A 25249-nucleotide genomic window follows, 5' to 3' on the forward strand; every position below is an offset into this window, starting at 1 on the left:
TTTAATGGTGTAGTTTTTCCAAAAAGTTTTAACTGTCATTTCCTCTTTATCCTCTAGTTCAGTTAAATTGCTTAATGTTCGACACAGATAATAAGCTTTAAATGATGCTATTACTCCCTGATCCAATGGTTGAATCAGGGAAGTTGTGTTTGCTGGAAGAAACACAACTTTGACAGGAATGCGTGTCCAACGTGTTAAGATCAGTAGGATGTCCCGGAGCATTGTTTAACAACAAAAGAGCTTTTTCTTCAAAGTTGTTTTTTTGACAATACCGTTTTACTTCAGGACAAAAGTGGTTAACAAACCAATCAGTAAATAACTCCTTGGTAACCCATGCTTTTCTATTTGCTTTCCATATTACAGGTAAATTCATTTTTATGTTACCTTTTAACGCCCTCGGATTTTCTGAATGGTAAACTAATAACAATTTTAATTTATAATCGCCAGAGGCATTTGATCCAAAGAGTAACGTTAAACGGTCTTTAGCTGCTTTGAACCCAGCAGCTGATTTTTCTTCAACAGAAATGAAGCTTTTTGTTGGTAGCCATTTCCAGAACAACCCGCTTTCGTCAACACTGAACACCAAATTTGGTGGAAATTTTTCACGTTCAATTATTTTCTTTAGTTTTTTTGGAAACTTATTTGCAGTTTTTCCTGTTAATTTTACACTATGAATCCTGGCCTGTTTTTTAAATTTCTCGAACCAACCACGAGAAGCCCCAAAGGTTTCCGTAATTTCTTCAATTTGTTTAGATTTCAGGTGATTAAACTGGAATATTTTTTTTATGTTAAATGGGGCTTAAAATTGCGGACTTCGTTATATCGAAGCTTCGTTATCAGAGGTAACGTTAACCGAGGTATGCCTGTATTCTGCTTCACTGGAATTCGAATATATCCAAGCAAGTGTATGCCAATATCATCTTATTACAAATCATCAGAATAATTACGATATGCAATAACAAAAAACTGATGGTAAGCAACATCAGAAACCTTTACGGCAAACTTCTAAACAACCAGTTTCCGGCAGCCTACTTATATTATCACATCAAAAAAGCAGTATAATCACATAAAAAATTAATCAACTGTACCATTGATATCGATAACATCATGGCAAATTGACATTCCATTACTTGATAGGCTTGTACATATGTATAGTCAATACTCCCAGCCTCTTTGGGGTCTTACAAGCGTAGAAAACTTGTACCCCCCGATTGGCTATCTATAGGAGTACTCATTTATCATTTACCTTTTATATATTATTATTTTATTTATCTACAATCTTTTATCTTTATATACCATGCAAAAACACCTGAAGGATGCTCACAGAACTATGTTCAGGGTCCTACTATAGGAACGAGTATAGCAACCCCAAACTGCCCTAGCACTAACTTTTTGCCTTCTTCAGTACTCTTTATGCTTTCCTAACCCCTATATTTTTATTTCTCGGAGCCATTAGTTTACTGAACGCAATACCCAAGGTTCTCCTTTTCTGCTTTAAAACACTTTCCTCGCCTATACAAAGTTCAGTGACTATATACCGCTACTTTTGATATTTATTTAATTTTTTCTATCAGGAGACGCATTCCATCAAACTTTTAACCCTACCACTACCCCTCCTTCAAATTTCATAACAAAATTTCGCTAATTTAACTTAACTTACTTTATTTATTTAAATCATTTGAATACATCTCCAACCTGAAACACATGGGGTAACTAGCCCAACATAATTAATTAATTTATTTTATTTAAAACTTTCCCGAATCCTTACACCAGGGGTTGCTAGCCTACACCACATACCAGAACCCACATTCAGTCTAAACATTTTATTTCTCCACAACAGTACAGATCACTACGGCCACATGTAAGTTATTCCTTTTTTGATTTTTAATCTTATTCTTTTATTCTTTACTTCCAGCCTCTGTCGGGTCAGCCATGAAATACAGCACTGCATTATTAATATTAAAGTTAAACAAATTATTTTACTGTTTAAATAAATATTTAAATTTATTTAAACAGTAAATTTACTGCTTAAATTTGTTTAAATAAACTATTTATTTAAACAAATTATTTTAACTGATTTAAACTCTTACCTACTTCCTAGTATTCCACGTAGGGCGGTATTTCATGTCAGAAACACAGAGGCCATACCCACTTATCTCCGTTTCATTTCAGTGGTTGGCCCTTGAAAAAGGCGCTAAAATCACAGGACGAATAGCACTAAGTTATTCTTATTATTTCTTATTAATCATTATTACTTCCCCTTTATCTTAGCTCCCAGTTTTGATAAAGGGGAAATATTGCGATCACAGTTCTGTTTGCCCTTTGTTCTCCATTACCAGCGTTACCAGTCAAGTAACTTTAGCACATTGCCCTTCACGACTACTAACTTATATATATATATATATATATATATATATATATATATATATATATATATATATATATATATATATATATATATATATAACGGTATGAAAAACACTTGATACTGAGCTCCGTTAACCAGTGTTACTCTTATTCTTTGGATGGGAAAGGCAGCGGACTTAAGCTAGTTTGACAAGGGACAATGGCCAGACGACTGGGTCAGAGCATATCTGAGACGGTACGGCTGGTGAGGATGCTAACGGTCAGCCGTGGTTATTACCCACCGAAAGTGGTTCGGGGAGGGGGAACCCACGAACCGCTGGTGAGATGTTGGATGACCACTGCTCATCGATGCGTGAGGTGAGGGAATGCTCACCTGAATGGTGTGTGGCAACAGAAGGGTGTCTGTAGCACAACTCAGCGGTAATTGGAATGTTGGCGATGGGAGTAATGTGTCCCAGCACACAGTACATTGAACCCTACTGAAAATGGAGCTGTGTAGTCACGGGCTGCTCTGAGTGCACATGCTAACCACAGTTCGCCGGCAGTGCCTACAATGGGCATGCAAGCATCGAAACTGGACTTTGAGTGATTGTAAAAGGTTGTTTGGTCTGATGAATCATGTTTCCTGCTGTACCTGGATGGCTAGGTATAGGTGCGTCGTTTACCTGGGGGAGTGATGGTGCCTAGATGCACCTAGGATGAAAACAAGCCGGTGGTGGTGGCAGTGTCATGCTTTGGGTGATGTTCTGCTGGGATACCCTGGGTGCAGCCATTCATGTGCTGGGCACTCTGATGGCTACCACTTACCTAAACATCATTGCTGACCAGGTACACCCTTCCGTGGCAACGGTCTTCCCCTCTGGCGGTGCCATCTTTCAGCGGGATAATGCGCCATGCCACAGTGCCTCAATTGTTCGAGACTGATTCGCAGAACACGAGGAAGACTTCCAGGTATTGCCCTGGCCTCCAAATTCCCCAGACATCAATTCCATCAAGCATCTGTGAAATTCCAATAGCAACTCTGATCTGCGGCATCTCAGCCACGGACCTTACAGGAGCTAAAGGAACTGCTGGTTATGTGTTTCTCCAGATACCACAAGACACATTTAGAAATCTTGTAGTGTCCATGCCTTGCCGGGTACAAACTGTTTTGTCTGCATGTGGAGGACCAACATCATATTAGATAGGGGTCATAATGTTTTGGCTCATCGGTGTATATATGTATTAGTTGACACAGGCCTTTTAAATAATGTTTCTGTTTATGTACAACTTCTTGAAATCATATAGTAAGTGCTGCTATCTCTTATAGGCACAGTTATTGTTATTAGTTTTAGAAAATGATGCATGAAAACAAGCTTATACAGCATCATCCTGGTGGAGCACTGCTTGGCAATGTTCATTAACAACTCTACCAATATCTGTGTCAGCTGCAAATTTTGACATGCTTTCTATCTCCTTTCGCTGACATTTATGAAAATTAGATACAACAATGGTTCAAAAACTGATCCTTTGGATACCCTACCCTACTTGTGACTTTAAACAAATCTGAAGAATATATATTATATCACAGCCCTCTGTTCTGCCCTGCAGCCAACCAGCAGTCCATCTTAGAATCTTACCAGTAATTCCAACATGTTCCAACTTAACCTCTCTTGAGGGACTGAGTGAAATGCTTTGCTAAAATTTAAATCAACTAAGTTGAAATTATTCCTTACATCCAGCTCATGAATAACTGTGTCAAAATAGCTTGCCAGGTTAGTTAAACATGATTTTCTATTAGAAAAACTCGTGTTCAAAATATGTAACTACCAAGGAGGTCAGGTCAGTGAACGTCTCTAATCAATGGTGCTCTCCAAAGCATTTTTTTGCAAATTCAGTTCAGTATAGTGTATGCCACATCACAATAGAAGACAACATTGTTTTGTATCATTTAGAATTTATTAAAGCCATAATATCTTTTACCAACAGTATTAGATTCCAGGGCATAATACTGGATAAATAAATTAAACTTTATGCATCATATTGCACACCTGGGAACCAGTTGCCTGAAAAACTAATCCTCAGAGTGCTATCAGCAGTAACATGGTATTTGATCAGTGAACCCTACATCATTTATATTCTATTTTAATCACATCTCAACTGAATTATGGAGTGCATAACTATCAGTTCTGGGAAAAGTGCACTAATCAGATTGCCCTTATCCTAATCAGATTAGGATTACTCTTAAGAATATTCAGAATATCCCCACTGCCTATACATCAAGGTACTTGAATCCTTGCGCCACCTTTGAAGCAAAATGTTGCTGCTTTACTATGCAGCAAAAATACAGGCTCTGCTTTCATTATAGCCGGTCACACCTGTTTGAGCCACATTGGACCACCTTTTATAGTAATGAATCCGGTAAAAACAGATACAATTGTGAAATTTACAGATGGATATTGTCTAAAAACATGCATTCCTGTCTAAGTTTGAAATCACATTTTATTTATCGTAACTTTCAAAGTTTTTAAAATATTTTCTGTTATATATCAATGAAAAAAGTGAAATGATCTTTAAGAAATTTCTAGAATATTCAAGGATATTTCAGAAAGGTGTGGAATATTCTAGAAAGTGGGAGTAGTGTTTCAATATTATAGTTTGTAGATGATTTTAGAGCATTTTAAATTGAGGAGGAAGGGAAGGGAACTTGGTTTTAAGTTTTGTGTTTCAAGGTAAACATGGCAAGAAATAAGGAACTGAGTGTTGAAAAATAGAAGTGGTATATCTGTATAAAGAAAGTTGAACACAAGAACTATTTGCAATAAACTAGTCATTTCATTTAAAGGGGTACAAGTTAATGATTTGATGATTCAAGGGGACTGGTAGTTTATAGGGCAAATCATGTTCAGTGCAATTGCACTTTAAGGACTGCACACAATAGAAGCACAAAATAAGACCATAACACTGATTTAAATGCAGTAAATGACTTACTGCACCTGAAATCTGAGCCAAGTTCAATAGGAATGGAGAAACTCCCATGTGTATATCCGCTATAAAACTTACTCTTCAATAAGCAAGACTTCATGGTTTTATAGATGTCCAGAAACTTATTAAACCCCTTACTGGAAAATCAAAAGAAGTGGTTATCTTGCACTAAGAGCTATCAATATTGGATACTTGAAGAGTTGGAAAATGTACAGTGGATAGATGAATCCAAATTTGAAATTTTTGGATCTGCACGTAGAGTTTGTGAGATGATCAAATTAAGGAAAAATGGTGCCACATTGTTTACCATTTACAGTCAAACACAGTTCTGGTTACATCATGATTAAGGTGGCATGTGAAATAAAGGATTTCACTTACACGATATGAGCAAACACTGACATCAAAAAATTTAAAACAGTAAACCATCATGGAAAATAAGAATAGAAATTTTGCAGATTATTCTATTTCACATTTGGTAATGCCAAGCAACACAAGGCTGAGAATGCTTCATTGGAGAGAGAAGACCACTCACTTTGACTGCTTGGATGGGTTGTTCATGAAGAGAACATATATCGAGGCAACCAATAACTGAGATTCTGTCAAAAAAAAAAAAAAAAAGTGAGTGCAACTTGACAGACTGCACTGGACATCACTGAAACCACATATACATATTTTTAAATTACAATCGCTCAAGATCTGGGCTCATGAAGCAGCTCTAGCATAATATACACTGTTCTCCACTCAGAAACATGTTGAAGACATCTGTACATGGCATTATTGTGCACTTAATTTTCCAGTACTGAGCATATGCAGAGATGGTTTTTAATTCTTTATTCCTTTCACTTCCAGCTATTAATTAGTGATTATTTATTTATGATAGTATTCAGTTTTCTGCTTCTGTTTGTTCTTGCACCTGAATGGCTCTTCTGTAACATGTTGTGTTCCCAATGGAGATAAAAGTTTGAGAAGCCCTGTTTGGATGATGTGAATAATCTGTGCAACAAACAAATGATTTATTGATTTACGAAGTGCAATAACAGCTTTATAAATACATCCCAACAAATCCATCCTAATGGTGAAACAAATTAGGTATCAGCTAAATGCACTACACTTGTTAATAGGTGTCTTTGAGAATTAGACTTTTAATATACACAAATGTTCTCTAGCCACACATTAACATTAATATAAATTACAAATCTCTCCTAATTTCATAGTGAGATTAACTGATGTCCAAGCTTTAAACTCTACATTAACTTATTGAGAGGTAAGTAAAAGCATATCCAAGAAGGAACTTTCACTCCTGCACAGCATAACTTTCCTGTGTCCCTGCTTGCTAAGCCTATCGAAAAACTAAATAGGTTTACCATTGCTACCATTTGAAAAATGCCCCCGATTTTCCAGAATTGGTAGAAGTGTTTTTTGATATTCTTCTGCATTATTGCATATGATGTAGACAAATACCAAAAAAATTCTACAATTATATAAGTCATCAGAATACCAAAATTCGTAGTAGTTATGGACAAAACATTCGTTACAAGTAATTAGTAGTTTGCTGGTCCACTTCGGCATTTTAGAGTGCTGAAATCCGTTTGGGGAATATTAATTCTTACTAGAAAACTGATGATACTGATTGTTCCATTCCTATTTTAAAGCAGCAGTGAGCTACACTAACAAAGAAGAGTGTCTTTGCCTTGTTCTGTTTCTGCATTCCATTTCAACCCAAAGATATTTATTTGGGTTGAGTTAGAGACTACTGCCCACTACAATGTTCTAAGGTGATTCTTCAAACCACACATTCACAATACAATCCTTGCTTTGAAATTTGGGATATTTTTGTATTGAAATAAAGTGCTTCCAGCACAGAATTGCCATAATGTAAAACAGAAATGTCTAGAACATCAGTATATTGTACAGTTCATTGTTCCATTTGCTGTTACTAGTGGACCTAGTCCATTCTGAGAAACATTCCTCCATAATATGACACCTTCACAGTTCCTCCAGTGTACTCAGGTAGTAATTGTTCTCAGGTATCCTCTATATCCATTCATGTCCATCAGGATGGAAGACCATGTGGCATGACTAGTCTCTCCACAGGACATGTTTCCATCGATACACACTCCAAGTTTGACAAGCCTATCACCATGTCAGTCAGTGGTGTGTATTTGGTATATTGCTTTTAAAAGGCATGTAGGTAGTATAGGCATGTAGGTTTGCCTATGGTCTCTTTCAGCTCCTAGTTCAGTATGATAAGGTAACTAGCAGTCTCGAGTTGTCCTCTCACCCAGTATTTTGTGATTACCTGGTCATTTTTTGGGCATACTGTCATCTTAGCTCCATTTCTTTTAGTGTACTTCCAATTTTTATCTTGGGAATGTTTTCTCCTTGCAGAGATATTTTCTCTACCTGGCATCCAGCTATTTCCTGATGCCCATTCTATGAACATAATTGAAATGAATTCCAAGTTAACTGCTGATCACCTTTATATGCCAAAATATTTTCATATTTTGAAATTTCATCCACAATTTATTGCAATTGGGGGGAAGGCCTGTGGCTTTTCATAGGTAGTGCTGTTTCTATAGATTAACCTAGAATATGAGTGTAATTTAATTGTAAAACTTGTCTGGTTACATGATACTGTTACGTAAATTTATTTAGAAATGTTACATGTTATTTTAAAACGTTTCATTTTTAGATGATGACGACGACGATGATGAAAGTGATGATGAGGATGATGATGATGATGAGGAGGAGGATGGCCTGACTATGGCATCCAAGCTAAAAAAGCAGCAAACAAAAAATCTAACACCAGGAAAAAATAAGCTTGTTACTCCATTAAAGGGCCAAACTCCAAACCAGAATAAACTGATTGCTACACCAAAGAGCATACAACAAATAAAAAAAGGGTGCCAAAATGCAAGCATCTCCTAAGAAGTCTTTGAATGTGAGCGATTAAAATTCACTTGGAGTCACCAATCAAAGAATTGGCTTCTGAAAAACAGAAGGAATCACCTGTGAGGGATCAGTCACCTAATAAACCAGTCTTCAGTGCCCAAAAAAGGAAGATGGATCTAGAAAATACACCTGCAAAAATGCCAAAGCTTGAGAGTAAGATAATTTATATTATACTTATAAATTGGAATAATTTATATATACAGTTGTGCCCCCGTATCCGCTGATTCAGTTACCCGCGGTTAACCACAGGGGGAAAAAAACTTAACACATATTACTAGCTTGTCCAATACTATGCTTCCCTTTAGTTTTTGCAGTGTCACGTATGATTTGGTCACTAACGTTATAATGGTTCTTTAGAGATTTAACAGATGCACCGTTTTCAGACTTGAATAATTTCAAGTTTTTGTTTAATTTGAAAGCACAACTCTTGTGTTTACCCATCATTTTTGCGATTTCTAAACAAAATAATAATAATAATAATAATTACCATTAAAAAAAATTCCGATATCCCTGATATAAATAATGAAACAAAATTTGTCCTTTTGCGGTGCAATGGAACACAACAATTGATGCAACGCACTAAATCAAACTAAACATTTGCTCAGTTTCTCTCTCTTTTTTTTTTTTTTTTTTTAGTAGGTGTGAAGACAAAGGTTGCAAAATAATTGGTACATTCCATCTCCTAATGACAACTTATAATGCCTGTTCTTCATTTATTTATGGCTTGCAAAATATCTGTTTATACCCATTCTAGTTATTACTTGAATTTTATGATTTCTAGTTGATTTTTTTTTTTTATTTGGAGTCTTGAAGTGTCCCGGTAATTTGGAGTCTTGACCGATTTACGAAGATATATGTGTGTGAATTAATTTTTAATTGATATGCATCATGAACTTCAAATATTTGTTGTATAAAACACAACACTGCATGTGGTTATTGCAAATAGTTTTCCTTTGCTTGGTTACTTAAACTACTTGGGTATATTATCGAGCATCTCTGGTTTGAATATTGCACAAAATAATAGTACCTTGTGTTGTATTTTTGCCAGTAAGGTTAAAAAAAAAAGAAGTTATCTAATATCACAAGATTATATTACTAGCATCATTTAGCCACTTAACAGCAGAATGTTCAGTTAATTGTTATGTCTTCCCTCCTTACCCAATTTGTTGTCCAACTCTTTAGCTTATGAGATTGTTATGTGTGTCTTTGTCCCCACCCTGTTAACATTTCTGTTCGTCATCCAATAGAAATCAAATTTGTTACACACAAATCATCCCCCTCCCACACACACCCATCGTGGTGCGCAGTTACTGTGAGGGCAATCTACCAAAGATCTTGTAACTTATTTCTTATTATTATAATAAGTGATGGAAGGCAGCAGATTTTCTGCATCTAGCAAAAAGTGTATCTAATCCTGCATTGAGCTTTACAAAAATATTTAACTTGACCCCTGTGTTGTGTAGTTTATTTCAGTGATCTACAACAGTGTTTTCTCAAACTGACACAAACTTACAATAATTGTGAATACTCCTTTTGAGAGTTTAGCCTCACCAAGAATAATAATTAAAAATTGTTATGGATTACGGACAAGTAGCACTGCCAGTAATAGCAGAAATATCCAATGACCGTAATGGAATATAGATAAGTAGATTAGAGTAAATGGAATGCTGACCACATCAGATGTATTAACAAAGGAAAATATAAATAGGTACGTGTAAAATAAAAGGTAAATAAAATTAAATAAAAAATACATACAGTACTTAAATTATATAGATTTAATGATTTTAACTACGACATCAAGGAGTTAGCGGCAAGGCCTCTGTTTCTGATATGAAAATATATGTAGCAAGAGTAAAAAATTAAGATAAGATTAAACAAAAAAAGAAATAAAATAACATAGCAAGCCACCCAAGAGGAATTTAAAAACAAAAGTAATGTAAATTGCAGATGATATTGACAAAGGTGGACTTACGGCAATGCCAAGCAGAAACCAGTGAAATTAGGTTGAGGGGAGCAAACGACAACCAAGCTGTATCGATGAACCAAGAAGTTAGCAAATTATTCTCTGCATATATATAACATTTTGAAGTATCCCCAAATATGGAAAGGGAAGTGTAAATAGGTCAAAGTTACCTGTGTAGTGGGGAGGTTGGCAATTAAACAAATGAAGCATAAACAACCATATAATGAAGTATAGGGGAGAAATATCAAACTGACAAAGTAGGAAAAAAAAGGAAGGCTCTAAACTTTGTTGGAGACGAAAAAATGAGAGAGCAGAAAAACAGCATCTCGGATATTGCTTTTGGTTAACCTAATCACACACACAAGAAATAAAAAATAAAGAGTGGAAGAACAGGAATACAGTGGTGTTCGGGCAGACCAGGATTGTGAAACCTGAACCTGTAGCAGCATCCTGGACATAGATCTGAGCATATGCTTCTTGTAGTGTTATAATATTATCACAAAAATATACCAAATAATATAAATGAAAATAACCATAAAAATATTACCTCCTCCTACGTATATTTCATATAAAGCAGAGGCCTTGCTTCTTGTATTTCCATTGGTTTTGGTTGCAGACCCTTGATGTTGTAGTTAAAATCATTGGATCTATAGCATTAAGTACTATATGTATTTTTATTTAAATTTATTTTACAGGTACCTATTTATTTTTTCCATTGTTAATACATCCGATGTGGTTAGTATTCCATTATATACCGAGGGAAGAAAATTATTCCTACTAACCACTAAATTATTGCCTAGTGTTACTGTTTCCTACTCCACCAGCTATTATTTCACTATTTTGCCATTGAATGTCATAATGTTTTTCTTTAATGTGCTACACATTGGATTGTTTTCTGGAACATTCATCACATCTAACACAGCTTGCTGCTTTTTACTGGGAACTTCAATCATAATGGTTCAATTTCATTTGTGATTTTAGCATTAGTTGAAGTATATGATGCAAGAAAGCAAGATTATACAGCATCAGCAAAAAAAAAAAAAAAAACCTACTCGTTTCACCCAGTCAGTCACTCCAAATGTTTGTCTAGTTCAACCTTAAATTTATTTAAGCTATCAGCTTCCACAACAACAGATGGAAGTCAGTTTTGGCAATCAACTACCCGTTGGCTGGCTAATGGCAAACTTCCACACATCTGAGCAAGCAAAAGAATCCTATCAGCACTGAGCCTGCTCAAACCATTCAAGGGCACCTCAGTCAGATCAACTCGCAGTTGCCTAGTTTCTAGGTGCTGCTACTTGCAGAAACATAAAGAATTTCTTTAAGAGATGAGGCCTCCAGACCTGTATGCAGTACTCAAGGTGTAGCCTGACCATTGCTTTATACAACAGGATAATCACCTCATCTCTGTTAGCAAAATTCCTATGTATCATCGACTAGACTCCATGACCTGATCTGGCAGCCCATCTGCACTGCTCACAGAACTTCATATCTGATTACACAAATACCACACTTTCATTCTCCGCTTCCCTGAGTATAGTACCACACAGTTGGTACATTTCTCCTTACTGTTATCTTGATAAATACCCATAACAACAGTGTGCCCAGCACTGTACCCTGAGGGATTCCACAATAACATTAGTCCAAGAAGAGCAGTGTCCATTGATTACACTTTCTGTCGTTTCCCACTCAACTATCCCTTTATCCAATGTTGCAACTTGCCCTTAATTCCGTACCACTCCAATTTGTACAGCAGTTTTTTATGTGCAATAATATCAAAAGCTTTCCTGAAATCCAAGTATATGATATCAAAATTCTTTTTGCATCCTGTTCCTTTCTGACCAGATCGTAGTATCCAATCAAATTGGTCATACAACACTTTTGCTTAACAAATACATGCTGTGACTTGAACTATTACTGCAGTCTTGTCTAGATGATCCTGCAATGCTTCTTTAACCAGTGACCCCATTATTATCCCTGGAACACACATTAAACTAACAGTCTGTAATTATTCCTGTCACTTTTTGAACTCGCTTTGTGAATTGGGGATACCTTTGCACACCTCCAGTCCATGAGGACCTACCCTGAATCTAAGGGTGCACTCATAAATATAGCTAATAGTGTGCTTACTTCCCTCACTGCTCCTTCAATATAACTGGATAGATTCCATCCACCCCAGGTGCCTTTTTTATGCTTAACTTCAACAATTTCTTCTCCACTTAGCTCTTCATTATTACAAAATCACTTAGCTTTCTGTTATAGTTTAGTATGAACTTCTGTCCTCCCTTCCTTACAGAATTCCTCCTCGTATGCAAAATCTCAATACAGTTTGTCAGCTATCTGAGCAGGTTCATCAACAGTCAAACCATCGATATCAATGCACCAATCTGATTCATCCCCTTCCTTCTAGAGTTTTACACAAGTAAGGATGTCTTTCTTGTTTTTCTTTGCATCCTTTTCCAAGCCTTTGCTTGCCTAACCTCCTTTGTGACTTGAGTACAGACTGCCTTATATCTACCATAGCTTCTGTGTCGCCTGATAATTTATATGCATCCTATGCATTTTGCTTCTCTGCCACGAGCCATACTAGCACCCATTAAGTCTAAATCTTGAACAGTATTTCTGAGTTGGTATGAAAAGCCTAGTAGCTTCAAAGATTAATTCTTGAAGGCTTCGATTTAGAATTCGCTGTTAACACCATCAGTTGATTCCACTGTAGTCACCTTTGCAAAAGCAAAAACCCTTCCTTCACAGTTGATGGTAGTTGCATCTTTAAGTAAATCCTACATCAGTACACTGTGATCACTGTCACCAGTGCAGATGATTCTTAATGCATGAATAATCACTGCTTATAATCAGATCAAGAGTATTATTCCCCCCCCCCTCCAGGTTGCCCCTCAAATGTGTTGCTGTAAAAACAATCATCCAATAAATTCACAAAAGTCTTGCTAGTATGCAAGTGACAAATCCACAAGTTCCAGTCAATATCTGGAAGGTTAAAATCCCCCATTACAAGACATTCTGATTTACTGGCCCACTCCTCTGCACAATTGCTCTGCACAATTGTTCGTTGTACCCATGAGAGGCCAATAGCCCACTCCTACTCCCATTTTCCCTTTTCTGGTGCTTATTTCCCACCAAACTGACTCTACATTGCAGTGTCCCCCCCATTGTCAACTGGGTGCATTTAGATTTTGTGTTTCTTAACTAACAGCATAACTCCTCCCTTCCTATTCGTTCTATACACATTGTACTAGGCGCCTCCGTAGCCAGGTGGGAAGGAGCAGCAGTGCGTAGCACACGCTTCTTGATTAGACCGGGGTTCGAGCCCGTCACCACCAAATACGGAGGATGCGGAAAGGTTAAGGAATGACCGCCGCATATCCTGGAGCAATATGGCCTTAGTTGCTAATGCTCCTAAAAACCAAACAACAACAACAACAACACATTGTACTCTCCAAATTCCAATTCTGCACTTCTTATATGTGTGACACCGTGCCACTGATATCCTAACAATATCTGCCTTTGATGTCTTGACCAGCACTTCAAATTCATCAGATTTATTTACTATAGTTCTAGTATTGGTGCACACATGCAAAAATACATGCACCTGTTCTTACTCTTAGTCATCCTGACACAGCCCATGTATTTACTTGTTCCATCATGACTCTGAACAGTCTTTGAAATCTCCCAGCTCCTTTCTGGGCTGCTGCTCAATCTAATAGAATCACTTTGGTCTCTTCCTGTGGCTACTTTTAGTCTGTGAATTGTCCTAAGCTAGCAGTTTGCCTACCCACTTAACACTGCCCGATAGCATCAGCATTCTGTTTTGTGCAATGGTCATCCATTTACTACCCACAAACTCATGAATTTCACCTATCCATCTCCGCCGCTGTCTTTGAGGTTTCTTCTAGCTCCTCTTGGGTACATTCTGTTATTTTCTTAGTCCATCTGTCATCATGTTTTCGAAATGTGTGTCCTGCCAAAGACCATTTTAGTTCTTTAGTTTTGATAAGAATGTCCTTTATTCGAGTTTGCTGCCTAATCCACGTGTTTCTCTTCTTATCTAACAGTCTGATTCCCAAAATAATTCGTTCAATTCTTTGCTGTGTTCTCAGCTTCTCTTCCATTTTTTCGGTGGGTTCCCAAGTTTCACTTCCATGTCATGGCGGGGAGTATACATTGGTTCATTATTTTTCATTTCAGATAAACTGGGATATTGCTCCTCAGCATGTGACTATATTTCCTGAATGCTCTTCATCCAAAATTTATTCTTCTCTTGATTTCCAGCCATTTATCAGTATTACAGCTAATAACTTGTCCCAGATAAGTATATGACTGCACCTTTTCAATTACTGCTTCTTCAATCATATCCTTTCCTGTGGCATACTTGTTCATCATTATAACTTGTTCATCATAACTGATTAAGATTTTCCTCTAATTCTTTGGGATTGTGGCTTATGACCACAATGTCATCTGCAAATCGTAAATGGTTTAGGTACTCTCCATTCACATTGACTCCTTTCTGCGACCAATCTAATCTTCTGAAAGCTTCCTCAAGGGCAGCAGTAAACAGCTTCAGAGATATTGTGTCTCCTTGTTGAACTCCTTTCTCAATTTTACATTTGCTACTGTCGTTGTCTAGTCTAATAAAGAAAGTAGCATTCTCATATATTTTCTTCAAAATCATAATATATGGGAGTATCTATGCCTTGTCTTTCCAGTGCCAAAAATATTGCCTTATGCTGTATGGAGTCAAATGCCTTTTTATAATCCACAAATGCCAGGCATAATGGTGTTTTATATTCATTTGCTTTCTTCATTAGCTGTGATATTACGTGAAGGTGATCCATAGTTGGAAATCCTGTCCTAAAGCCAGCTTGCTCTTTCGGTTGATTCTCATCAAGTATTCTTTCTAATCTGTTAGTAATGACCCTTGTGAACAACTTGTAGATGTGGTATAACAAGCTAATTGGTCTATAATTTCTAATTTCTGATTTATTTCCTTTCTTATGCAGCAAAACTATAATTGCATTGTTCCACTCCTTAGGCATCACGCTTTTCTAAAGCATTTTGGGAAGAGTCTTGCCAGTTTTTGTGTTATTTCTCTTCCTCCCAATTTCAACAACTCTACAGTAATTTCATCTTCCCTGGGGCTTTCTGATTCTTCATTTTTTTCAACGCACATTCTACCTCATCAGGAAGAATATCGGGTATATTGTATGTGTTACTAATTTGAGATCCAGCTTCCCCACTGCTGGCATCATTCTCTCGCTCCTTGTATAATCCACTATAGTAGTCTTCTGCTATTTGAATTACACCTTCTCTGTTTTAAGTACACCACTATTCTTCAGTTTCAGTGTCATTTGTCTTTCTATGTTACTACACATGGCTGCTGATTTAAGTCCTTTGTTTTCCCTTAATGTTTGTTCTACATTTTTTGTGTTAAATCTTATGTCCTCTCTGAGTCTCTCTAATGGCTTTGCATAACTCAGTATAATCAGCTTTCTCCTTGTCAGTGTTTATCGTGCTCTTCATTTGTCGCCTTTGGTTCATCATCATAAGTGTTTCTTGACTAATTTTTTCTTCTTTGGATTTCTTTTTCTCTATAGGTTTCTTGGGCTTGATCACTTTCAGAAAGTTGTAATATTCCTTGTCGATATCTTTGTCCGGAGCAGTCTGTAGAAGCTCAAACTTGTTCTTAAGTTCCAGTACATACTGCTTTTTCTCCTCTTCTATTATCTCAAAGACGTTCGTATTATTTACTCGGGTCAGTTTTTTTTTTCTTTCTTTTGCTACATCTATATCAAGTGTGCATCTTACCATTCTGTGATCACTTCCAACATTTACCTTATTCAGGGTGTTAACATCATTCACAATATATCTTCTGTTAGTGAGGATGAAGTCTATTTCATTAGTTGTTAATCCATTAGGACTCTTCTACCCTTTTCTTGAAAAAAGTGTTCATTATTGACAATCCTTGAGATTCTGTAAATTCCACAAGTCTTTCATTTCTCTCACCAATTCCAAAATTTCCCATAGTTCCCCTTTCTGTGCTGTTTTTCTTTTTCCAACCTTAGCATTGAAGTCTCCCATAATGATAGTGTGGTGGGTTTTCTAGTTATACCCTACACCAGAGGTTCCCTACCGCCGGCACGTGGGCTGTTAATGAAACCACCTTGCAATTTCTCTCATGAAAGAGTAAAGTTTTTAAATGTTTAGGAGTATTTCAGTCTTTCTTCCTTCCTTGTACTTAATTCATAGAACTTTATCTCTTCACTTCCTCTCTTTTTTTCTTCTTATTTTTTATGGTCAGTCTTCCTTCAGAGATTGGTTAGTGAAAATTAAAAGTAGTGTTTGCTTATTGTAGTGATTTCACAGGTAATTTGAAATTTAGATCATTAGAAATTATGACATACTGCTATCCTAATTATTATATTTTTGTTCCAGTGATAAAATTAATGCTTTTAAAAGAAAATTAAAACTAATGGAAGAGCAGGTATTAAAAAAACAATATGAGCATGTTATCTTCATTTCACAATTTTATCCAAGAAAATAACATGACCAAAATGTGATTGACAACATCCATGAACATATAAAATCTTTGCACACAAGTTTTGAAAATATTTCCAGGACAACTTTACAGCACAGAATTGGGTTAGGAACCCTTTTGCATTCTTGAGTGAGAGCCCTGAAGATGTGATGTACAAGGAGGCATCACATTTAATGTTGAAGTTTGAGTTCAAACTTAACAAAATTTTGGTTATCTATCTGCTGAGAATATCCCCTACTTTATGAGCAAGCATTGAAAGTTTTAATGCCATTTAATTTGACTTACTTGTGTGAGGCTGGATTTTCAGCGATGACTTCAATGAAAAATAAATATAGGACTTCAATGGGTATTGAATTAGAACCTCGACTGAAACTGACACTAATCAATCCAAATTCGCTAGTAAAAGCGAAACGGATTCGAAACAGAAACCAAAAAAATTCAAGTAAAGAGGGAAATGGTTAAACCACATGGCATGTGAAATATATAAAAACCTTATTTATAAATTGTATTTTCTTAATTAATAATTTTTTTTTTTAGTTGAATAGCTCGGTTTCGCTTAACTAATTATTCGTGTGACTTTTCAAAACAGATTTATGTACTCATTAAGTAACACACCAGTGCATCATAAGATACCAGTGTGGTTGACTGATACACAGGCTTATAAAGGTTAGGAACCTCTGCCCTACACTATCAAGTTGGATATATACCTTACGCTATTCTGTATCGATCTAATATACAATAACAATGGCCGGAAGTTTTGCTAGATACTAGCCCTGTGGATATTAAGTATTAACTTGCAAAATCGCTATCTGAATTCAGAATAAACTAATTTTTGTGAGCAGTTACAGACATTGATTTTTCATGTTCTTCTAATTCTCTTTTGGTCAAAATGATTTTGGATTTTGATCCAAAATGAAGAGAATATGAATTATATCATGTTCTGTGATTCCTGTTCATAATCATGAATATGAATCATCAAAAGCGAACTACGAGGGGTGATCATTTAATTCGTGGACTGGTGCAAGATTTTTGTTTATCATGCAAACTTTCCATAACTGCCGCTATAGGCACTCTGCCTGATCACTGCTGAGCAGACTGTGTGCGCATGCCAGTACTTATCGAGCTAGTGTTGCGGGCACAGAGATTTTTTTTTAGCCTCACGTCACTGACAATTGTTTTGAAACAAGTATCATGTCGCATACAGATTGAACAGGGTTATGTGAATCTTTATTGTGTCAGATGGGGCTTAAATGCATCGGAAACAGTTGAAGAGATGAATGAAATGTGTGGTAATTAGTGTATTGGTGAGAAGGCTCTTCCAGCTGACCCAAGACCTGGTCAGCCTTCCTCCTGAGCAAATTGCAAAAGCCCAGGAAATCCTGGATGAAGACATGCAAATTACACTTCACAAATTAACTGTTAGAATGTCCATTTCGTATGGTAGTGTTCACAGTATTGTGAAAGACCACCTGAAAATGTTGCGCATCAGTGGCTGCTGGATTTCACAGAATTTGACTCAACAAAAACATCAAAAAGTAGATTTGTGTATTGATTGTTTGTAACACGGCTTGATTGTTTTGTAACACGGTCAAAACTTCTTAAATTGAATAGTGAATTGTGACAAAACTTGGATTTTTCACTATGATTCAGAGACAAAACAATAGTCTGGCAAGTGGAAGCATTCTGATTTCACCAATACAAGGAATTCTGAGCTTCTTGTTCAACCAACAGGCAAATAGTTCTTGCCTTTTATATTAAAAAAGGCATTCTTGTTACACATTTCGTGCCTTGTGTAACAACTATGAATAAGGAGCAATATTCTGAGGTTCACTGAGTCAAACTTCACCATGCCATTCATAAGAAACATCAAGAACTTTCCAGTATGAAATGGTTTCTTCATCAAGACAATGCCAGGCTCTATATGGCTAATATTGTATAGTCAGTGTTCACTGCCGTAAGTGCCGCAGTTTTATCACATCCCCCTTATTCACCAAACTTAGCCCAGCGTCATTTCTTCCTGTTTCCATGTCTGAAGAAAGCTCAGAAAGGCAAGCATTTTTGATCCAACAATGATGCTTGCAGAGCCACCACGGAAGCACTTAACAGTATTTCAAAAAAATGGCTTGTAAGGAGCATTTAATGCATGGATACAATTGTGACGACAAGAGTGTAAAGTTCAAGGGAAGGTATTTTGAGAAGAAATCCACAGAGGACTTAGATGATGACAATTAAGATAAGATCTAGATTCAAAAAATGGGCGTTCGCGAATTAAATGATTGCCCCTCATGATGAATATGAATCAGTGTGGATTTCACTAAAATTTTATTTGAACTTAAACCTTACTTGTTATGTGACTTAGTATTTGATTACTGTAGCAGTGGCTTTCTTGATCATTCACCCTTGAAAAATTCATTAGTATTTGTGTTCTTATGTCATTCTTTATATATTTTGTGTGCTCCTAGTTTAACTTGAATATTTCTGTATAATTCATGTATATTTCCTTTAAAACAGGAAACATTTACTACCATTTCTCTATATTGTATATGGGTAGGCTGTAGCGATTTAAGAAATATAAGTGCATTTAAATTAGTTAATTAAAATCAGTGTTCTTTTACTTAGTTGCATTTGGCAGAAATACAATTATGGTATTAAGGAATTACTGGCTATGTATCTTAACTTTTACTTCTATCTATCACTTCTTAAATCTAGTAGGATTATAAATTTTTCTCTGTCTAGTACATGCCTTTTAATTTTTTTTTTCTCCAAAATTCCTCCTAATCTTATACTTTTAAAAATTCATAAAAAAGTTCCCTTTGAATCCATTTATATTTACAGTGTAATTTTCATATATACAGTATAATTTTAATGTTATAGGTTTAATTAATTATCCATTTCAAACATACAAAATGTAAAAGCCTTGGTTTTTTTTTTTTTTTTTTTTCATTCTTTACATTTATAGATTCTGATGTGGGAAATATACAGCAGCTGAGGAGGAGTAAGTTTTTAAATTACATATGTGTGTATATAAGTCTGAAATTTGGTTCTCTTTATATTATGAAAGTTTTTACTTTTAATGATCTGTTTTCGTACAGTTTTGTATTTTTCTTCATTCTGTTTATTCAATAGTTTTCCGTGTTAAGTAAACTTGGAAGCTTTAGACACTAGTTTGAGAGTAGTTATAGCTCTTTGTATGGAGAGTGTACAAGAACACAAGGCCGTTTTCTTACAAGTAGAGATAGAAATATATATGTTGTAAAACAATATTATATACTCAAAATGAAAGTTGACTACAACATCTACAATTTTCATCTTTTAATGGGAGAGACTTCAAATGTGAAGAGGCTTAGAAAGTAAACCATGATATCAAACCTCCAACATGCTTAGTAGGAACTGAATAATTTGCTTGATTCACAAAAAGGCAGCTGAAATGTAAGTACAGTGGTGCCTTGTGTTGGAAATTTAATTTATTCGGGAGAACAGCATTTTAATGAGGAGAACAGCAAATTAATGAGGAGATTCTGTGAACAAGTTCACAGAATCTCCTCATTAATTTGCTATCATATTATTCAAATTGCAGTGTATTTCAAAGTCACTACCATACCCCCAATGAACCATATGGGTTTTACTTGCATTTTAGTACCCATTATTCGAAGTATGTCTACAGTTAAATTTGAATTGGTTCCCATGACTTGTGAATTCCTTCTGCAATTCAAAAACACTGAAACCCTACATGCAAACATCATTATAACAAGAATTTGCTAGTGTATTCTGCATAGTATCGTTACACAGTATGTGGCGCTTCCTCAAGAACATATTCATATATCGTTACATGTGCATATGTAACCCATTTTGTTTATGCTGTTAGGGGATATGTATATATGCATGCACACTCACGAATGAAAGCATTATGAGCACATACTTAATAGTACAGTGGACCCCCACTTTACAATATCAATCTGTTTCGGAGACACCATCGTATCGTGAACCGAATAACACATTGTTTTGATCTCAGAAGATCTTATATTGAATACTGAATACCATATTTTCCAGTGTACGTCACTCACCATTTATCTGAAAAAAGTTGCCATTAAATCGTGGGGTATCTTATACACTGAAATAAACACGAATTTAAAAATAAAAAAGATAAAAGGTGCTGACGGCGCCACATTTTTAACCCCCCCCCCATTTAAAAAATTAATCGATGATAACAGCTCATCAATAAGTATGGTTAGTCGGATCAGCCGTCTTACTTTAATGAAGATAAGCCAAACTTCAGTAATAGTTTATAAATGCTTTTGGACGGCTTCCTTGGGTATCACTATTTAAGCAGGCATTAGTGTTTTATATACAGGTATTAATTGTTTAATACAAAAAAACTAAACATGTTTGTAGGTGCATCCATACACTTCAATTCCTAGTTCTGTGTAAACTGGTTAGTCAAATCAGCTGTTTTATAGAATCAAATTTCAAAAAACCAATTCAGATCATTAAAGTGCACTACACTTTCATCGTTATCATATGTTTGGTTATAAGAATCAATTTTGAATGCCTTTGTGATATTTTTCTAAGGCACGTTTTTGGAGGTCGCTACCATAAAACAATAAAAACAATTTTTGTTTCTTGTTTATTGGACTTCTGTTAGTGCAATCTGTTATCAACAGGTAGTAAATTTGATCTTATTGCATTTGCAGTAATACCGATAGTTGGAATTCTCTTGAGTTTTTATGTTATGGGGAAATGTATTTCTCCTTCCTCTTTAGTCAAAAAAAAAAATTCAATGTTCTCTTCATTCCTTGTATACAGGTATTATAATTGTTTAATACAAAAAACTAAACGTGCTTGTAGATGCATCCATACACATCAATTCATGGTTCTGTGTAGACAGTGGCATATGTGAGCATTGGTATTTATTGCTTTTTTCTTTTTTTTTTTTTAGCTTAAATTGCCTGTTACACCTAACATTTTAATTTTTGAGTCGTGTACAGCTGAAACCTGTAATGAGATGCAAGCATGGCTCCCATTGTTCGTCCATTAACACACGATATTTTCAGTTTAACATGAATCCGCGATACGTGTTATCCCTTTATTTTCATAATAATGATAAATGACTTGTATTGCGGAGGCACTTGCTGGTTTGCAAACTGGACTTAAATTTCTTGAAATAGAAAAAAATAAATTCCCTTTCAGTTTTACAGTTAAAATTCCTTATTGAAATTGTTAACAGAAACAAAGAGGTGCAATGAAACAGTCAACCCTTGATTTAGTTTTTTTTTTTTTTTTTAATATGAAAAACTTGAAACTGACAACTAAAATTTGCAAACATTTCATCTACTTAGTTGAAAGAATGCCAGGTGAATTGTTTTCCTTTCTTGACTGTTTCTTAATTTCAAAACATGAACATATGGAAACTCAGTTTTTGTGAGTGTTCATTTGTTTTTATGACAAAAGGTGTGTGTTTATCGTGTTTATGCATATTTAACATGAATAATGGGTTTTTTTAAATACTTTATTGTTCAGTGCATCAATAAAAGATTGAAACAACACAATTGCATATTATTTCCATTATTATTCTTTGCGAGACTTTTCTTAGACGTAGTAGTGCAATTGTTGTGCAGAAACCAGTTGAGCAAAATCGATAGTACATATGAAGTTCGAATGCTGAAAATTGGCTAGAATTTTGTACTGTGAGCATCGGTTTATAGCTGGTTCCACCTGTATTAAGAATATACAAGATAGTACATTACTTTCTGTTTTTGCTCTTACCTGTAGGGAAGAGCAAAAACAAAGTCTGGAATCTCTGTAAATGACTCCGTAATACAGCTCCCACTCCCAAAACACGTGTGTGCACAGTATGTTTTTTTATCATTGATGATGGGTAAATGCTAGTGGTATGCTAATTCTTTAGCTCACAGTGAAATGGCAGGCACCAAGCATCTGAGATTGTGACCCATATAAAAATAGAATATGAAATTTTATATTTCTATGCACTGTCAAAAGCACTGAGTTGTCTTGAAGTGCTTCTCAACATTACATTAAGAAGCAATGTAATGCAAGTTGCCACTGTGCCAGATTTAATAAAGTGAGGAATACTTTGTCTATATATTTAGAAACCAGCAGGATAATACTGTTCAAACTGGAACCTCCGTAAATGAGTCTGTGATACAGCTCCCACTCCCAAAACACGTGTGTGCACAGCATTTTTTTTTATCATTGATGATGGGTAAATGCTAGTGGTAAGCTAAACTTGTAAAAGTTTCACAACACTTGCGGACCAGAGAATAAACATTTCCTGATATACGCAGCCTGCAGTTACTGTGCATTTGACTCCTAGCTTTAAATGTATCATTTCTGTTTCTTTATTTACTCACCTTGGTCCTTCCTCATCTAAAAATTTGGTGTATTATTGTGATTATTTTATCTTGTAGTGTGTTTTATTGCTGATTTTATATTTTCTTAATAAAATATTCATTATAGAGGAAAAGGATGAGCGTAGCCTTTTTGTTCGTGGGCTACCCCATGATGTTGCCATTGATGATATTAAGATGCTTTCTCCAGACATTATCAATGTTAGCCTTCCTCGAATAAAAGGAAACAGACCAAGGTATTTTGGATTTTAAAAAAATATTCTTATCATCTTAGTGGGGTTCCTCCCCCTTAAAGCACTTTGTTGACAATTAATAGACTTTATAAAATATTCTTGTCACATTTAAAGGTGACTTTTTAAGCTTAAAACAGCATGGAATCTTTGTTATTTTTGCATGCTGAGCTAGTGGACATTTAACTGGTCTCTAACGATGCTCGTTAGAGACCAGTGTGTACGAAAACTTTGTTCTCATGCTCGTGGCTTCCAATGGAGAGTGAATACCCAGTGAAAATTCTAATATTTTCAGTTATTGGTTTAATTTAAATTAAAACACTCTTCTATAAACAAGGATAATATTTTAAAGTTTTCTGAAAAAATAATAATGAACAATTATACAAAAATGTCAATCATTTGATCACAAAAATAGCAATGATGGAATTACAAAAATAATTTGCATTGCCTGCATTACTGTAATTCCCTTAAATAATAATAAATATTAATATAAAGCCACAAACTTCCTGAAGTTGTTTTAAAAAAATAATTTAAAGTATAAATTATGAATACAAATTTTCATAATGCATCCTACTGATTAATAAAATTAATCAGCAATAAACACCCAATTCCAAATATACTTAGTTTCATTACCCTTAAATAACCATCAACAATACAAATATGAAATTTCCGTTTTTATAATGAACACACTTATTCAGTTGCCATCTCTCGGAATTTATGATGGAGAATCCTTTTTTACTCTATTTGACCTAACTATCTTTTTGCAAAAAGATTGTTTTATTTTATGTGAAAACTTCTTTTACGAAGATCAAAACCGTTTAAATTTTAAAAATCGAACAGCTAGAACCAAAGTTATGAATGCAATAACGTTTTATGCTTGCCCGCTACTTGCTCTACCAAATCAACGTTAATGACTGAAGTAGCGTCATTTAGGAAGTGATGTCACTTACATCATTTCCATCTCCCATTTTTGTTTCCAACCTTGACTTTGCTGCTCATTATAGCCAATGCTGCTGATGCACCATAAAACTCCTAAACAAACAAACGGTACCAATCGGTTTTACTTAATCAGACTGAAACCAATTGGTTTCAGTCAGAAAAATGTTGTACGTGCCTCCAAAGCTGTTTTCACATTAACAAAAAATTGGAAATATATGGAAATGATCCCTTAGGTATTTCTGTAAAGAGGGATTGGTGCATCATCTGTGTGCAGGCAATGAATTGCTGACCCTCATCTGATATAAACACTTCATACACAAATTTAATCAAGAAAATATTATACAACTTAGCCCTACCAATATTGTGTCTCTAATTTGCTGTAAAATGCATGCCAATAAAGGTACACACAAGGCATAAGTATCGAATCCAAATTTAATTAAAACATTTTAATAATTTTAATTTGGTCATTGAGGTGTCACAGACATTCTCTGAGATATGCCAAGCTGTGGTTGCTACCTGGTAGAACACTGGTGGAACTGATATTCAGAAGTTATGATCACCATGGCAAGATCCAAACCTCCTTACATTTTGAGGGTACAGCTCTAAAATGGTGTTCACAGGCCAGCCGCTAGTTAGTACACCGGACCAAACCTGTTGGTAACTCTAGGAGGCTTCCGGATCAGCTAGTGCATGATTGTGCTACCTCTACTCTTCCAGATAGTGACTGGAGGGAGTCCCAGTAGTGTGTATGTGGAGGGCATTGTCGAGGCCACATTTCAAGTAGCTGGTTATATTCTTACCATGTGTACACATTCAAAAATTGAATTACTTCATACATCATGTCCCCACCTCCACCTTTTCTTACTACTGAATACACCACAAATTGTCAAACTAATAGAGAAAACTTATCTGCAAA

The 25249-nt window shown here is 35.5% G+C and overlaps 2 protein-coding genes across 2 annotated transcripts in view; both read left to right on the forward strand.

The window, feature by feature from the left end:
• The window catches only part of LOC150089731 (uncharacterized), a 48200-nt gene extending 39937 nt beyond the window's left edge, over nucleotides 1-8263 (forward strand). The window contains exon 4 of the mRNA XM_090389628.1: nucleotides 8024-8263. Coding sequence (XP_090245754.1) covers nucleotides 8024-8259 — 236 coding nt within the window. The 3' untranslated portion in view covers nucleotides 8260-8263. The remainder of the gene's footprint in view (nucleotides 1-8023) is intronic.
• A 50-nt stretch (nucleotides 8264-8313) lies between these two features.
• LOC150089732 (nucleolin-like) overlaps nucleotides 8314-25249 on the forward strand; it is a 29810-nt gene continuing 12874 nt past the window's right edge. The window contains exons 1-3 of the mRNA XM_090389627.1: nucleotides 8314-8436; nucleotides 19759-19794; nucleotides 23274-23400. Of these exons, the coding sequence (XP_090245753.1) occupies nucleotides 8394-8436; nucleotides 19759-19794; nucleotides 23274-23400 (206 nt within the window). The 5' untranslated portion in view covers nucleotides 8314-8393. The remainder of the gene's footprint in view (nucleotides 8437-19758; nucleotides 19795-23273; nucleotides 23401-25249) is intronic.

The sequence above is a fragment of the Mastigoproctus giganteus genome, chromosome 2 (genome assembly GCF_048544385.1).
Source record: "Mastigoproctus giganteus isolate SK-2022 chromosome 2, ASM4854438v1, whole genome shotgun sequence".
Lineage (NCBI taxonomy): Eukaryota > Metazoa > Arthropoda > Arachnida > Uropygi > Thelyphonidae > Mastigoproctus > Mastigoproctus giganteus.